Source organism: Asterias rubens, chromosome 15 (assembly GCF_902459465.1).
Source record: "Asterias rubens chromosome 15, eAstRub1.3, whole genome shotgun sequence".
In the NCBI taxonomy this organism is placed as follows: domain Eukaryota; kingdom Metazoa; phylum Echinodermata; class Asteroidea; order Forcipulatida; family Asteriidae; genus Asterias; species Asterias rubens.
Genome location: NC_047076.1, coordinates 753353 through 770958, shown reverse-complemented (window position 1 = coordinate 770958; position 17606 = coordinate 753353). Strand labels below are relative to the sequence as shown.

Below are 17606 nucleotides of genomic sequence, written 5' to 3'. Positions count from 1 at the left end.
ACGAAGCTTGATGGTTTTCCGATGTAATGTCACAAAAATGTAAGTTCTACTCTACTGACCTTAATATAGATTGTCTAGACTTACATATACTTCTGTGTTTATTACAATGGATTTATTGCCATGGATTAAATTGCAAACTTGTTTACAAAAGAGTGTAGTTGATTTAGCAGCATTGTATTAGTTTTGTTTGAGCAAGCAGAAGCCAGTTTAAAAAAAGATTAGTAGATGGCAGCACGTTGTTACCAAATATTAAATTATTCCAACCATCTCTTTGACAAGGCTGGTTTTGTATGATAACAGTACAACGCATCCCTGTAATTTGTATTCAACTTTGCCCATCATTCAAACACTTGAATGATCAATCAATTAGCCTGCTTTTTGTACTAACAGGGGAATGCGGGGGGGGGGGGGGGGGGGGTTGAAGGGGACAGAGAGGGGAGTGTTATGAGCTGACACAGATAATGGACAATTGAGTGGAAATCTGAATATATCGTCTACATATGATAATATGTTAATTAACAGGTCAAAGGTTAAGAATGATTTTCTGTTAGTATACATAATCAAAGAGAACTCACCATGCTCTATTAAAACTTCTGTTACTATAGTAACGGGTGCAAACAAGAGAAGGAAAAGATGGGTAGACACACGTGAATTCAGTAGAATGGACACCCGATTGAAAATGAACACACAAAATACCCACCACACTCACAGCAGAGAAAACAACGAACCAAGATGCAACCAATTTGAAGTTCAGTAGAATGGACACCCGATTGAAAATGAACACACAAAATACCCACCACACTCACAGCAGAGAAAACAACGAACCAAGATGCAACCAATTTGAAGTTGTGGCTTATTTTATCCAAAGGGTTCTGCCCACAGGTTTTCCCAACCACCACTTTTCCGTTTCCGACCACACATTTTCAAAATGTTTTAAATTACACGTACAATTTCCTTTCAAGGATCCTCAACGAAATGTTAAATTGTCATTAATTTGGGCACTTCTTTGGTTTGTCAGTTTGTGTCTATTTACATGATCTACCATGTAACTGATACATCCTGAATCCAATTTTGATCTCATTTTGTTTGGTTCAGTAAATACAGCACAACACAAACAACAACAACATGCTTACATAGTACAATCCACATCATGCTACATGTATACTGTCTTGACGCAAAATCTTGTTTCACTTTTAAACAAAAAACTTACTTCAAAAGAAAGGTTGGACATTAAGAAGAATCAAACCACTTCAACATAACAAGATACAAACAACACAAAATCTCATGACAAAGTCTTTCAATCTATAATTTCTTTGTGACTTTTAGGCATTGCATGGTGAGGTAACAATGGTTTGTGGTAACACCATGTGAATTTACCTAGTTTGATGTTTAGATTATATTATTTCAAGAACTTGTCTTGCTACTATTCTAATGCAGAAGAGTAGATTTTCAGAATTTGGGAGACTTCTCAGTTCCGAAAAGAACTAACCTGCTTTTTAACTACTACCTGAGCAGAAGGTAGGAAATTGGCCGAGACTACTACCATGACTACTGTAAATTGAGCCTTGGGGAGCAGAACAACAAACTGAACCAATTGCAAGGAATTGCCTTTCATTAAAGCCATTGGACACTTTTGGTAAACAGTATTGTACAAGTCCCACACTTCGTGTATCACAACTTATATATAAAATAACAAACCTGTGAAAATTTAGGCTCAATCGTTCATCGGAGTCGGGAGAAAATAACGGGAAAACCCACCCTTGTTTCCGCACGTTTGGCGGTGTCATGACATGTGTTTAAAATAAATTTGTAATTCTCGCTGTCGAGAATCGATATTGTTTTAATGTTTTCTCAAAAAGTAAAGCATTTCAAGGAAAAATATTTCAAGAGAAGTCTTTCACCATTACCTTCTGTAAGCCCTGTAAATTATTTGTAAATCTGTGAACTTTTTTTTTTTTTTCTGTACTGAAAGTGTATAATGGCTTTAAGCCAACATCGCTTTACATTTACTTTCATGCTTTTCCTGCTCTGCCAACTTTTCCCACGATACACCATTTTCGTAAATTAATTATTACATATTTGACAAACAAACAAAAGACATTTATACAAATTACTTTTTTGTACCCAAAAGCTGCGACAATATTTGATTTAAGTTAAACAGTCTCAGCTTATTATAAATATTATTAACAAAATTCAAGGCCTGTGAGGGAACCCACAACAAAAAATTGCCAAGCTACACTGCTTCCAGCAAGTTTGACCAAGGAGGGGGGTAAATTGAAAGTAAAATCAATGTACAACACAGAGATGGGATATAGACCCCTTGCATATGACGTCACAAGCTCAAAAAGTGACCTCAATGGGGTCAAAAAGCACCCTCAGTGGGGTCAAAGGAGGCAAATGATTGGATGATAGCTGTTTTCTGTGCGTGAAAACGTGTGCGTCTGTGAAGCGTTTCGCATTATGCAAGGGGTATATCAACTACATGTTGATGATGATTATTACCATGTTTAGCAGACTGGGGCGATTTTGGTTGGTAGGTGACTGATACTAATCATGGAAAAATAAATGAGAGAAATGGTACATCAACAATGGACTCTCATAAAAATTTCGTACATGCAAACTAACATGGAGTGTTTTTTTGCGGCAGTGTATTTCAATTGTTTGAAGCATAGTTGTTAAAATGACCTGAAATGAATGGGACTTGATGACTGATTTGCTTCCTAAAGGCAGGTCAGTGAAAATGTACAAATTTTTAAGAGCAACGCAATCATCTTTAACCCTTCCAGAGGAAGGATCCTGGTAAACGACACTGTAGAGTTATGGTTATGGTGGTGCCTCGCTCTGATGATGACTAGTGAAACTAGTCAAAACGTAAACGAAAATTACGTGAGTATTGGCTGTGTTTCATAGAAAATTCATTTAATAAGTTTTACCAGCCTGATGAACTTCTTTCATGAGGTTATGGTTAATGTTATTTAATCACAAAACTCACAAAATGTTATTTAAGCCACAAAAGTCAAGTCAGTGTCATTTAAACTGAGATGGAAAATTGCTTAAGATGAGTCTGAGAGGTTGGCACACTAATAGTCAAATCCTTCCCAAGAATGAGTTTTATTCAGTGAGTATAAGTACAAATAATGAAGAAAAGACTACACTCATGACTACTATGAGTTAAGTACAAGAAAATTGCTTAAGATGAGTCTGAGAGGTTGGCACACTAATAGTTAAATCCTTCCCAAGAATGAGTTTTATTCAGTGAGTATAAGTACAAACAATGAAGAAAAGACTACACTCATGACTACTATGAGTGTAGTACAAGACACTTTTTTTGTGAGAACAAGTTCATTTTTTGTATACAGGGCCAACTTTCATAAGGCCTGTAAGCATAACAAACTTGCTAAGCACAGAATAGTAATGCCTAGCAGAAACAGATTACCAGCCGCAAGTTTGCATTATTAAGGCTGGTGCCTAACTCAATTTGTGCATGGTAAAAAAATGTCAAGCCGTATTTTCTGCTTAACAGCTTTATGAAATTGGGTCCTGGGAAGAAGTACAAATAAAGAAAAGAAGTACTGAATGACAACTGGCAATGTGCAAACCCTGGTATATTTATAATATTTGTTTCAGAATACTCAGAATGTAACCTACTGTGTTCGATAAGACTCTCTGCTCTGGTGTAGCGTCCCTGCAGTGCAATCATGTGTAGTGGCATCCGACCATCTTTACATCGAATGTTGACATCTGCTCCTTCACTTAGAAGAATCTCAAGACACATACCACCATGAGGAGAAACGGCAGCAAGATGAAGAGGAGACTGAAATAAATAAGGTGGATAATAGTTAGACATCTTCAAAAGAAAAAGTAAGTGTGTCTGAGGAAAGATTAAAAACAGGAGGAGACGGAAATAACTAAGATGGACAATAGAAACATCTTCAAAATAAAAATGGAAGTGTGTCCTTAGAAAGAGTGACCCTAAACAAGGTGTTGAGAGCTGCATGTTTAAATAGATGAAGAAACTGTAATACCTCACCACTAGGTGAGAGTAACTTTATAAGTTTTCTCATACCACAATACCAAAAATTATAGTTTGTTTGACCCTTCTGTGATCACTTGGGAGGGAATCGAACCCACAACCTTTGGATTGCTAGAGCAGTTTGTCTTACGACTAGACCACCGAGCTGAGCAAGTCAGATGGCAATTGTTAGCAATGGATTTTGGGGAGATGATTTTACTACAAAGACATGGATCAAACAACAAAACATGGTTCCATTTCCTGTAGAATTTTGCATCAAAGATGAAAAAAAGATTATAAAGGGAAAAATCAACCAAATTATTTCATGTTTTGGTCTTTTTCTAGTTGGTATTACCTGGCCTTTATGGTTGAGTACATTGACATCTGCACCATGCTGGATCAATTCCCTGAGCACCAGATCATTCCCATTAAGGCAAGCAACATGGAGTGGTGTGTTCCCATGGACATTCACTACATCAGCCTGAATGAGTCAAGGAACAAGACAATTTAGGTAAGTTAAGACAATTGTCAAGAATTGTTACAATCAAAACAGCAGATTTTTTAAAGCAGCAATTTCTATTATTAAAATATAATATCTTATAAGCTTATTCAAAAAGAAAATATCTGGGGTTTAATTTTTCAGGAAATGTACCAAAAATTTGTGGCACCCCAAACAAAGATATTGATTGGGAGACTGCCAACGAGCTGGATCGCTCAGTTGGTAGAGTGCAGGCACATTAATCTAGAGTCCGTAAGTTCAAGTAAAATTTTCTTTAAACTTGCCCAGTCCATTTCCCTTGGGGTTTACCAGGATTTATGAAAGCGATGACAATGACAAGTGTAAGTGGGTTTGATACCCAAAGAAAAAATTAAATTGTGACAAATAAAATAATGAAATAAATGTTGATACTTTAAAATAAGGGCAGACTCTTCCATTAACTACAAGAGCTGACCTGATATGCAGGCTTCTAAGCTAATTTCATAATAGTCTTAGTGATTTCAGAAAACACAAAATCAAAAAATAAATGGATTACACATGATGTCACATTCTCAACAATTCTCTCTGGCTGTTGTTAGCCATCTTTGAATATATTTTGTTTAGCTTTCAATTACAAAACATCATTGTTAATAGATTTTGTTTGTACCTTAAAGATGGCTCATTAAAAGAGGATTGGGTGAAATTTGCGACGTTTTTGAAATCCACAAATAAAGTTGGAATGATATCTTGTCTGATGATGTGCAAAGTGTAAATAAAAATGTGCAGACGATTTTAATGATGCATGTGCTTTTAAGCCCGCGGTGCAAAACATAAATTTTGACTCCTAGCAAAAGATCCCAAAGTTACCAAAATACCACCTCCGTGCATTTAGACCCAGGCCTTGAAGTAACCAGAGGCACCCACACCACTTGCTCTTTGCAAAGTTCCATTACAAATTAAAAAAGAAATCATAAAAGTGCCCATTACCAGTGGAAAATGGCTTTGCCCCTTCAAGAGTGAAGTTCAAGGCCTGCAAACCCACTAGAGGTGCGAAACATCAATTTTGACTCTTGGCACATCCTAAAATAACCAAAATACAACCTCTGTGCAAACCATAATCAGTCTCATTGACAGAACCAGGTTGAAGGTTGAAGGCTACCGTACAACCATTATGAACGCTTGTCTACTTTTTGTTTAAATCATTAAGACCGCTTGGAAAAACAATATTAAAGGCAAAATATAACTCTTTTTTTTTTTAATTGTTTGAGAGTTTGAATCCTATATAAATTTAGATGTAGCGTAACGCTTCTCAGATTCAAATTTCAGGAATAAAAACTTTAATCTTTTTCCATATAACCACATTACTTTGAAGTGATATGTTTCTCAAATGCTTTAATCTATCATATGTTGCTGTAGGTTTATAACCTAAGGTTTTTATTTCCATTTATTTTAAGAGTGATAAACCTTCCCTTTATGAGTGATCAGAGAAATTTTTGGAATGATTGGAATGGATGATTTGATTTTGATGTGCATCCTTAGACACTGATTACTTACAATTCGTTTAGTTTTAGACAGTTGACTGTGCACCAATCGGATCATAGTCTGGTATTAAATTAAATCACACACTTTGTTAAACTGAAAAGGGATTACTCTACAGACATATATAAATATTAGAATATGATGAGTTTCGATGAAGAATGAAGAGGAAGGTGTTCTTTTAAAACTGTGTCAATGTTGAGTGCAGAAAGCAAGCAGCAAGTGCATAAAATGTCTGCCTCTACCTGTCGTTATGAAACTTTAAATTCACCTCACACAACTTTGTGCTTAACATTGGCTCCTATAGTTTGACCAAGCCTTAAATTTGTACAATATAAGCAGCAAAGACTGTAGAGTTAACAAATTTTGAGCAAATCCATTATGTGTTCTGCCTGATTTTGTTTCATTCAGAATTAAGCCAAACAAGCTAGCCCAGGTATATCAGAGACCTCTAATCTGTAGGATAATGTAAGATTCTGTGGCATTCTAAGGAATTCTGTAGGAATTTGTGTGATTCTGTAGGATCATTCTGTAGGATTATGAAGGATTTTGTAGGACTCTGTAGGATTTTGTGTGGTTCTGTAGGATAATTCTGTAGGAATTTGAAGGATTTTGTAGGACTCTGTAGGATTTTGTGTGGTTCTGCAGGATAATTGAACAACATAAAAATCTTTATTCTTTTTTGCGACTCTGTAGAATTCTGTAGGACTATGTGGGATTATGTAGGGTTCTGAGGGATTCTGTAGGACTTTGTGGGATTCTGTAGAATTCTGTATGGTTCTGTAGAATTATGCAGGATTCTGAAAAATTATTTGTGACTCTATAAGATTCTGTAGGATTATGTAGGACTCTGTAGGATCATGAGGCAAAAACCCAAACCTTTCAAGGAATTGAAGGATTTGAAATGCTTTATAACTAACCTTAGCACCAAAATCGAGAAGCACTCTAACAACGCTGACCTGACCACTTGCAGCTGCTCCGTGAAGCGGAGTGAAATGATTCCGATCTCTACATCCAATATCTGCATCATTCTCAAGAAGCGACTTGACAACATCAACATGACCTAACAAAAAGCACAAAGAGGACGTTGATGATAAGTTTCAGTTCATACAACTTTTGTTTAAAATCTGGTTTGCATCTAGCGTGTATTTGTCTTGAGTTAACTGTAAATATCGAGTGAAAGTTTCTGAAAACTTAAACAACATTCTTTGTGTACCCATGTAGGAAGCATAGTGAAGGGGACGTCGTTCTTTCTTGTCTTGAGCGTTAACGGTTCCTCCTTTGGATGCAAGAAGTTTCACCATCTGGAATAAAAGGAAAAAAGGTTCAACAAATTTCTTATACATGTAAGTCAAAGAACAGTCTAATATTGAGACCTCTTCATTTTTTTGACGATTGAGCAGGACTCAACTTCATTCAGCAAATAAACAAAAAAACTTGCTTAAGACACAATATATTGCTAAGCAATAAATTGTGTACAATACCAGTCAGAGGTCTCGTACAACACACAACATTTTAGCTGTTAACCTGTTTTGTGTTTGTGCGAAGCAAATTTCTTTCCTCTGCAGTTACATGAAATTGTGCCCTTATACCCCATTTCATAGAGCTGCAAGAGTAGAAAATATCACTTATATAAATATAACAGTGTTCTGCTAAGCAAAAATTGTGCAGAATACCAGTCACAAATGGTACACTTGGCACAATACTTTGGTTGGTAACCTTATTCACTTAACTTTGTTTGCCAAGCTTTCTTTTTTGAGTGATCAAGCAGCTCTTTAAGCCAAGGTATCTGTAAAGTTATAAAATAGCAAAGACCATTTCTCTTACATTAACATGGCCATTGAATGCAGCATGATGTAAACTAGTCCTTCCAGCTCTATCCGTTACGTTCACTGTACTAAGATGCATCATGAGTGTATCTGCAATCTCAATGGCGTTATTTGCTGCAGCTACATGAAGTGGTGTCTGCCAGTTCTTGTCACGAGCGTTGACGTCTGCGCTATGCTTCAACAACATCTTTACTGTGCTCTGCAATGGAAAAGAAATAAAGTCAAGTAAGTTTTTTTGTTTTTGTTAGATAAATGATAACTTTTATGCTTGAAAGGAATATTTTCAGAGCTCAAAATTTACACTGTACTGCATGCACGAGGCAAGTGATTTTTAGTACTTAAAGCCACTCTATTAAACTGGGCACAAAACAGCAATTAAAAAGTCTAGGACCCAATTTCATTAAGCTGCAAATGGTGCTTAATTAACCTAGCAAAAATGAGCAGGATCCCAGCCACAAATTGTGGAATGATATTTTGGCTGGTAACCTTATTCTGGTAAGCAACATTTGTTGTGCATAGCTACTTTTTGTGTTTCAGCAACTACTATGATGAAATAAGGCTCAGGGCCCAATTTCATAAAGCCTGTAAGCACAAAAATTTGCTTAGCATGAAATTTCTTCCTTGATAAAAACAGAACTACCAACCAAATTTTCATTTGTTGCATGTTGCTTGATACTGGTATTCAAATGTTGTTTGCTAAATCCTGAAAATCACGTGAAGATTTGGTTGGTAATCCTGTTTTTATCAAGGAAGAAAATTCATGCTAAGCAATTTTTTGCGCTACAGGCTTTATGAAATAAGGCTCAGGTGTAAAAGTGACTTACCAGGCTCTTAGATGCTACAGCCCTGTGTAGAGGAGTTAACCATCTACTGTCCTTAGTGTTAACTCTTGCACCACTCTGTGCTAAGAAGTCAACAATCTCTGCTTCACCTCGGAAGGCTGCTGCGTGGATCGGAGTCCGACGCTCCATGTCCTAAAGTCAAAAGCATATTATTTGATTTGATTTGAAATGGTTTATTCACAATTAAAAATGTATTCGCAGCCAGAGGCTGAATTAAAACATTTGCACATGTACACATTAAAATAAAAATGGCTTTCTGAAGCTTTGCATGCTGTGAAAAAAGTAAAAACATTAATGGTAAACTCGCAGGTACAACCATGTGTAAAATCTCTTATGGAGGAGTGTTGGCTCTGAAAAGAGCCAGTATGGTCTTGACGTTTCACTAGTACATACTCTACTCGTCCTCAGGAAAATCGTCTTCCGAGTACACTGTTTAAAATGTTGAGACCCCACCAGCTCTTTTCAGAGCCAACACTCCACCAAAATAGACTTTACACATGGTTGTACCTGCAATCTGCAAGTTTTCTATTTATAGTTCATTCTTTTAGTACATTGTGTAAGTGAGAACTTGTGTTGATATCTGAACATAAATGCTGGTGTGTCAAACCTGCAGGCAGAAAAGCATACGAATAGTGTGAAAATAATCACATAGTTCAAAGGTTACCATAAGGTCAAGAATGGCAAGAGTGTCTGAATTGCAAATAATAAAACTGTCATTTTAAGTTTCTAGATTAAATGACACCATTTCATCAAGCAGAAACAATTTTAGTTGTAACACACAGGGTTGAAAACATATTTGGATTTGTATATTTTGCTAAAATTGTTATATTTTATAAAACACATTGTTTTACTCATTTCCCAAAAACTACAGCACCCCAGCAATTAATATTTTAAGGGTAGCTTTCTGCCATCATTATCTTCAAACGTTGTAAGTTTAATGTATATCTGTGGACATTGTGTTTTGTGTTGCAAAATAACCCTTATCCTTAAAGTCACCTGGAAATAGAATTTTTTTTCTTTCAAACATAAGAGTATATGCTTACGAACAATAAAACAATTTTTTTTAGTAATTGTTTGTCACGATTTATATGTTTAAAAAATATATAAAGTTGTTTAGGGGGCTGACTCCGCCTACCCCTTTTGTGACGTCAATCGAGGCAGACTTTGCCTGCAATGCGTATAGTAAACACACGTGCAAAGTACATGTACGTCCAAGTCGTGAGTTGGTACATTTCAAAAAGTGTTTTTCTGCATTCAGCAGCAATACAACCTGGTCGGCAATTGCAATTGTGTTTACTCTACGCATTACAGGCAAAGTCTGCCTCGATTGACGTCACGAACAGCGCCCTCTCGGGTCGGGGTCTACTCTTAAATTTGTAAATAACATAATAACTGATTTTTTAAAACCTTAGTTAACTGTTTATTCACATTCCACTCATCAAAACACATATATTAGTGACAAAAGCTTTATTTTGAAAAAAATACCACTTCCAGGTGACTTTAAAGATTAAGATCTTGAACTTACCGTGCTGTTAACATCTTCATTCATATACACAAGACCTCGCACCTCATCCGCATCACCATAGAACACAGCTTGAACCAAGGGTGGCTGTCCGAAAAAGAAAAGAAAAAAACATTATTATGTAGTTTTACCCTATGCGTGTAAGCATTGTATACTTGGTACTTTCACGAGTTCTGTTTAAAATAATAAAATAAAAAAAGAAGTAAATTGACCCAATGCACCTGACGTTATCATCAGAATCTTGGAGGCTGCTATTTGGAGGTCAATGTCCCTGTATGTTATCCAGCACATAGAGAACAGTGAAGAATCTGTTTATGAACTGCAATATATATGGCATGTTGTGGCTGAGTAGATAACAACACCAGACTCAAGCTCCAAACGTACATGTAGCTCTACAAACCTTGCAGGGAATGCCTTCTCAACTTGCCCTGAGGGCTACTAAAAAAGATGTGCAACCTACATTTTTTTAAAGCACTCAATAATTGTTCCCTTTCGGATGTGTAAATTAAGTATTTAAGATTGTAAAGTTATTTATGAAATGTGTGAGACTGTGAGTTACATGTTTTACTTGACCATTAACCTACATAATTATTATTAATACCAAAATACGCTAATGAGTATGTTTAAAATGTGTGCTCTTAAAATCTCCTTGGGGCAACAAGTTAAATGCAGAGTTTGCTTGCCCAGTGTCAGGCTACTTTCCAAAAAGCTATAAGCAAAACGTCTGTCATTGTACAATGCCTATACACCTCAACATTTGTTATTCAGTTAGTGAACCCACCATTTCCCCTGTCAATGGATTCAATTTCACTTGGATGATCACTCAAGTAACTCAAGCTGAGCCAAGTTGGTTGGCTTCAATCACCCGACAATTGATCTAGTCTATACATAACCAGGCTGTTTCCTTTAGGAGGGTGTCTGGACAGCCAGTAGTTTGTAACAAAAGGGGACACACAACTGATTATAAAAGTAAAAACAAAACAAAAGTAATTAGTTTACATACAGTTTAAATTAAACATGGTGTGTACGTATGTATGCATGTAAAAAAATACTCAATCTTTCTTTTGCTTTAAAATTTTTAAAGGCAAAACATATCGATCTTCTTTTTGCTACATATCTTCTTTATAACTTTTTCTAAACAATTCTCCATAAAACATGTTTTCAACACTTGCTATTATTAAACTCTCCGTAAATTCTTAGAAAGACCTTTTTTTATTAATAGTAAAAGAGTATCAATATAAATTAAATCCCAAAAGCAAATCCTGTTTATTTGATCACAATGAATACTTTTTCTGATGTATCATCCTTTTTTCCTTTTTCCAACTTCCTGTTTAGTTTCCTCCAAGGATTACGTTGAAAGGATCTTCTTTTATATCTATTTTCTCAACTTCCTGTTGTTTTCTTGAAGACGTTTTCATCACCCAGCCTCAGACAGTCCTCCTTTTGACATCGCGTACATAGTAGATCGGTTACAATCACCATGTGATCGACGGTGAGACTCGTAGCAATCTGATGATTTCCTCTTAGACTAACTCTCAGGAAGAATGACTCATGCGTACAACGGGTCCAGTCTACAAAGCTCCCTACTCATTTGTAATGTACATTTATGCAATTCCCATGATGGTCTACCGGCTCCTTCATAATGTGCAGTTTTAAAACCTGCTTGCCTTATTTGACCGACTCTTCAGGTTCAATTTAATGTCAGATTCATAATATTTGCATTTGCGATAACACGCTGTACATGATGTGTATCTACTTGCTGGGTAGATTTAGTCTTGCTATTTTTGTTCCATTTTATCTGCAGCTTTATCACAAAACGAGACACAATCAGGCCATTGAATGTGATGGTAAAAATGCAATCAATTAAATGTGAAATCAGCATCATCAGTAGAATTTACAATGTACTATCGGAAGACAAATGTCAAAGAGTCAAGACTTAACTTGGTATACACATGGAGGTACATGTAGAAATATTTCTACCTCAATGGTATACAGTTGTATCTCACCACTTTTTTCTCTGAACCATCACAGCTTCAAGATAAGAGTGATTGTCAACTGTTTGACGTGCCTTCAATTAATCATCAAATCACCAAATCATACAAAATGCACATTATAAACACAACATTTCAAGTTTTATTTTACCACAAAAACTTAAATGCACATTTACCAAGTATTATAGATTACTTACACAGCGCCCTCTTGCAAGGTCAGCATTGAATAGCAGATCAGAGAAAACCACCGATGGGTCGACTGAAATAGTCAGTCTATCCGGGGCCAAGCTAGACAACTCAACATTAGTTATCATGATGACGATGAGCTTTCCAGCGACTCAAAAGGAAGACAGACTTTTCTGGTAGCTATTTCTTATATTCAATTTGACGAGATGATGACACCCCAAGACTTTATCGTAGAAACTTTAGATAGATGAACTTGTAGCGTAGTCAGATAAAGTAGCGAAACATCTTATTGCAGCATAAGAGCTATTAGTGAAAACATGAGATAAGATGGTGACACCTGGCCCAAGACTTAATCCAAGCAACTCAGGATAGATGTAGTGTAGTCAGATAAAGTAGCAAAATATCTTATTGCAAGATACCAAGAGAAAATTTGTCTGACTATTTCAAGAGGTTTCCTCAGATCTGCTGTTCCTCATTGGTCACTCAGCTACTCAGAAGTCAGTGATACAATTGCTTGACCAAACAAACATTTTAGGACACCAATCCTAAATGCATTTGACAACATTTGTAACGTCTACTTCACCACAACCAGCATTAGAAATTAGTCCAGGATTTTGTTAGTGCAGACTATTCCTTCTCCTCCGATGCTTGTCCAATAATTGCAGACCAAGAAGGTAGAAAAACCCAAACCCTGATCACACCAAGTCTAGACACTCTCTAGCAGGAAAGTGTTATAACTCTGTAGGAGGGATCCAATATGTAACTTCAGAAGATGAGATTAGATCCAAGCAGTAAGCTAGAAGGAGTCGTCGCATCACATCAAGAGATGAACTTTTCTGCGAACCTTTGATGGTGGTAACTTAAGAATGGGCAGGTGCTTCAGTCCAATCACAGGTGCAGTTTATTAACTCTAGCAAATTTCATAAAATGATTGAGTGTTCGCATCATCTGTTACAAGTTAGTAATGTAACCAAGAACAAAAATGAATGTCAGCGACCGTCAATCAGAGCAGCATGTCTAAACATCTTATCTTTGAAGCTTAAGATGCACCAATGGAAAAGTTCAACGTCATGTAAGAAAGTAGCTCAGATTCCAATGAAAAGAATGAACTAAACATGGCCATCAATTCGGAAACATTACACCACTAAATATGTTAAAGACTTGAGCAGCTGTCTGGAAACCCGTCTTGGTGGATGATGTCACAATGAAAGTTGTCCAGATTTCTCAAGCGGCTGCTCCTACTCCAGATAGAAGTTCACCTTACCATAGACAGGACATTGTTATTAACTGTTTCTCAACAAGTGCAAACACCCAAGACTCCTACATTTACCAAATGGGGTAAATCTGTACAACTACTACCTTGCTTAACATGGGTTTCAAGTAAGTTTAGTTTTGAGGCATTGCATGCTGGGGTACAAAGTATCAATGTTTAGTTGGTTTGCAGTTTGCAATGTGTTTATCTACTTGCTGGGTAGATTATGTTGTTTGAGAACTTGTTTTGCTACAAACTAACAAGTTCCTTGCTACAATGACCTTCACTTAAAAATAGTCACACCCTAAAATACAAATGGGAACGCCTTACTACATATCCTGAGGACAGAGTCACTGGTTATTTCAATGAGTATTTATCAACCAATGTCAAATGGACTGTACCACTGGTAATTGGAGGGTTGATAAAAAACTATTTATGTAGAGGACTGTGAGGGGTGAACAGGACAGAACCAGTTTGTAGTTTTAGGGGTGTTTAACATACATTTCCAGGACTGAACCAATTAATTTCAGGGGTGTTATTCATGTAACAACTGAGGGTGGTACATGTACAATGTACTAAAAGACTCAACTATTATTATGGGTTTCACAATAAAACAACAAGTGACAATCTGGATACCAAGACCCCATCTGCTGAATAGAACGATCCATTATTAAGCTCCTTGCCCAATAGTACAAAAACAAAAAATCCCCTACATTAAAAAAAGGAAATGCTTTCTAGTTTCTAGTACTACACGTATTTATTAGTACACACACACGTGATATTTGTTGTGTTGAGTAGGACAGAGTAGGACCAGAGAACAGCAACTAATAAACATTTCTTTATTGTTATTTAATTGCTGACTTTTTAAACTATGACTGACAGTCAGATGACTGATCATGACTATAACAGCTAGGAAGTGACAATTTTGAGCAAGTGTTGGTGCTAACCTGTAGACAATTTGCCAATTAGATCATGCATGTATTGTTTGAAGCTTTGTTATTTCTAGTTATCCTTAGATCATGCATGGTCTGTGTTTCACTCAAACGCATCTAGGCGATTGATTCACTCAAAGCAACAAAAAAGTGAACAGAAAAATATATCTCCATGTAATTAATCATTATTATTGATTGCCATTTTTAATTAACAAAACCATGTACAAGAATCGTTAAATCACTACTCTAGGAGATTTGCAAATTAAAACTTGCTGTGTGTAATGCCAAACACAGGCTTCACGGAGGCAACAAAGGTGAGTGCCCTTGATTCATGTCCCCTGGCCATTGCCCTTGAAAGTAAAAAAATTACAGTTTCCTATAAAGGGTGCCCTTTACCAAGGAGAATCATAGACTATCATAGTCAGTATCTGTTCTGCCATCTTGTTTCTTTTTCATTCAAGTAAATGTCACCAAACTGTAGCTTGCGGAGCATGTGGTACATTGTACATGAATGGGTTAATAAAGAACACGGCACAACAAGGCTTAAACAAAAATAATAGGCTACACATAAAACTGAATTGTTTTTGCAGTTGTTTTACAGGATCAAAGTATCTGGCCTAACACCAAACAAATAACTCCATGTTCTTCCTGCATTGCACATGTATTGTCAATCTTGTTAATAAATAAGATTTGGAACTTTTGCATGGTGAAGACACTTTCAAGTGAGGTTTTCGGAGACACTTTATAATAAATCTCGTCATGAGCTATGATCGGTTTGCTGTGTTCGTAAATTTATCCAGCTGTAGGACCAGAAAAATACCACAGTTGCTTTTAATAGAACTCGTAGGGTAGCTCAAAAGAGTTTATGACATGTCTTTATGAAGATGGAGCTGGCTGTGGGATTGGGAAAAAAATATTTAAATTTTTCTAATAAATATTAGTTTAATTATTCAAATTTCAAAATAAACAATTGTTGTGCAGTTAAATTAAAAGGAACGTTACAGAATTGGTAAGAACACAAAATCGTGAAGATCACAGATTTACATAAAACTTACACGGTCTAATGATGATGACATTTGAAAACATCCCTTGAAATGTTATATTTGATGAGAAATAAATAATCTAACTTCGAGCTTGGAGTTTATCGCTCAGTGAGCGTTTTATTTATTTTTATTTTGGCATCGATGCAATGCAAAATTTGTAATCGGTTTTTCACTACTCTCTCGTGACCCAGATGGCCGATCGATCTCAAACTTCTACTTCTAATATACACTGCCAGCAACTGTTTTGTTAGCAAAAACCAATTCTGTAATGTTCCTTTAAGTATGACAAACAAGCATAATAAAAGCAAACATAAAAGTAACCTTTTCTTCAAAACAAGTATTTCATAATCATACGACTCTCGACTGCTGATATTAGAAGGAATGCCGAAGGAACAGGTGAGAAGGGGGCTGAGTGTCAGGCGTCACCAAACAGTGTCAAAATTTTCCCCTTCATTTTCAATAAATATAACTGCAAACTGTTTGTATATTTAGAATATTAATTAATACTTTGCTCTAGCTGTACTGTAGTCCCAACTGATTTGAAGGAAGGGATAACTTTCCGTATGGCGCCACCACTTTTTCACTCATTTTTAGAAAAAGGGATATCTCATTGAGGTAAATTAGATACTATATTATTTCATATCGAATGAAAAAGTGGTGGCGCCATACAGAAACTTTTCCGAAGGAAGAAACAACAAATCACTGATCAGTTTCATCACATCTCAAAATTAAAAAAACTGAATTCTCATTGATCTCAATCAATCACTTTCTAAAAAAATAAAACTAAAAGGATTACGATTCAATGAAAATGACTGTATCATCAATCAATCAATGGAACAGAGCGAGAAGAAACCCTTCCTAGCCTAGATCCTGATGTCTTGATGAAAGTTAAATTTTTAGGTGTCTCTGACTGATTCTGATATTTATATTCCATTGGTTTTCCATGCCATTCAACTGTGTTCAAAATACACGGGAAAACTTGATCGACTGCCTTGTCTGTCAAAATTTGATCTAAAAACTACCACTCAAAACAATAATATCTCACCTCGTGATCGAGCTGCTGGATCACCATGTCGGACAGAGAAAAGACACCTTGTGACATGAAAGACGATTCCTTTTTTATATCCTAATAAAAATACTTTAAACCCGGCGAAAATTGATCAGATTTGGAGTTAACACACACAAAACACATGACATACAGAAAGTGCTGTGTAGAATTGAGCGCACCCTTTCATCAAACGAGACAATTCATTGGTTGACAGGCTGGGTTTGGACGCCATTGCCGGTTCTTACGTGGTCTTTGATTGGCTATTTGAGGGTCAAATTACTTGCAACTCGGTGAACTCGCTAAAGGTCGGGTCAAAAGCTAGTCATTTTTTTAAGACCATTAAATTATGAGTACGACTGCACGCACGTATAGGCCGTCCAGTTCAATGTTTACAAATAAATTCGAATTGTAATTAATTCTTCAGTTCCGACCTGAGCTTGCTTAAGTTTACTGGATGGAAAATACATGACAAGCCAAGAAAATAAATGCCGTCGAAAACAAAAAATATGCAACTGCTTTATTTGTTTATATGGTGCTTCAATTCAATTCAATCGTTATGTTTTTCTAATTCAAAAAATAAGAATTGTTACTTATTTAGTGCAAATATATGTCAAAGACTACCAAGGACAGATAAATAAATCATGAAAATATAAATGAAAATAATATAATATAATGGATACAGAGCAAACCAATACGGAGGCATTTACAGTCAGAAAGGCTAGCTGTTTTCAAATTCCTGACAAAAATAACAAAATAATAAACGTTAGAGCCCATATGCATTATACACACATGTGAGTTCCGACCTGCAAACTACGACCGTTGTAATCACACGCTCGCGACACACAACGCAAAGCGAGTTCCGACCTGCAATATTATAAGCGACCATCCCATAACCCACGCACCGCCCGATTACGAATACAGTGCCACTTTGCGTG

The 17606-nt window shown here is 36.2% G+C and overlaps 1 protein-coding gene across 8 annotated transcripts in view; it reads right to left on the bottom strand.

Annotated features, from left to right (window-relative positions):
- LOC117300324 (serine/threonine-protein phosphatase 6 regulatory ankyrin repeat subunit A-like) overlaps positions 1 to 16887 on the bottom strand; it is a 33543-nt gene extending 16656 nt beyond the window's left edge. For 4 of the 8 annotated variants that reach the window (XM_033784066.1, XM_033784068.1, XM_033784067.1 and 1 more), the window contains exons 1-10: positions 16669 to 16887; positions 10223 to 10306; positions 8680 to 8829; positions 7854 to 8054; positions 7243 to 7330; positions 6947 to 7089; positions 4368 to 4493; positions 3649 to 3814; positions 2503 to 2547; positions 576 to 599 (exon numbers count right to left, since the gene is read on the bottom strand). In XM_033784066.1, coding sequence (XP_033639957.1) covers positions 576 to 599; positions 2503 to 2547; positions 3649 to 3814; positions 4368 to 4493; positions 6947 to 7089; positions 7243 to 7330; positions 7854 to 8054; positions 8680 to 8829; positions 10223 to 10306; positions 16669 to 16725 — 1084 coding nt within the window. In that variant the 5' untranslated portion in view covers positions 16726 to 16887. The remainder of the gene's footprint in view (positions 1 to 575; positions 600 to 2502; positions 2548 to 3648; positions 3815 to 4367; positions 4494 to 6946; positions 7090 to 7242; positions 7331 to 7853; positions 8055 to 8679; positions 8830 to 10222; positions 10307 to 16668) is intronic. The other 4 variants (XM_033784072.1, XM_033784073.1, XM_033784074.1 and 1 more) reach the window with 2 other exon arrangements.
- Positions 16888 to 17606: the final 719 nt, after the last annotated feature.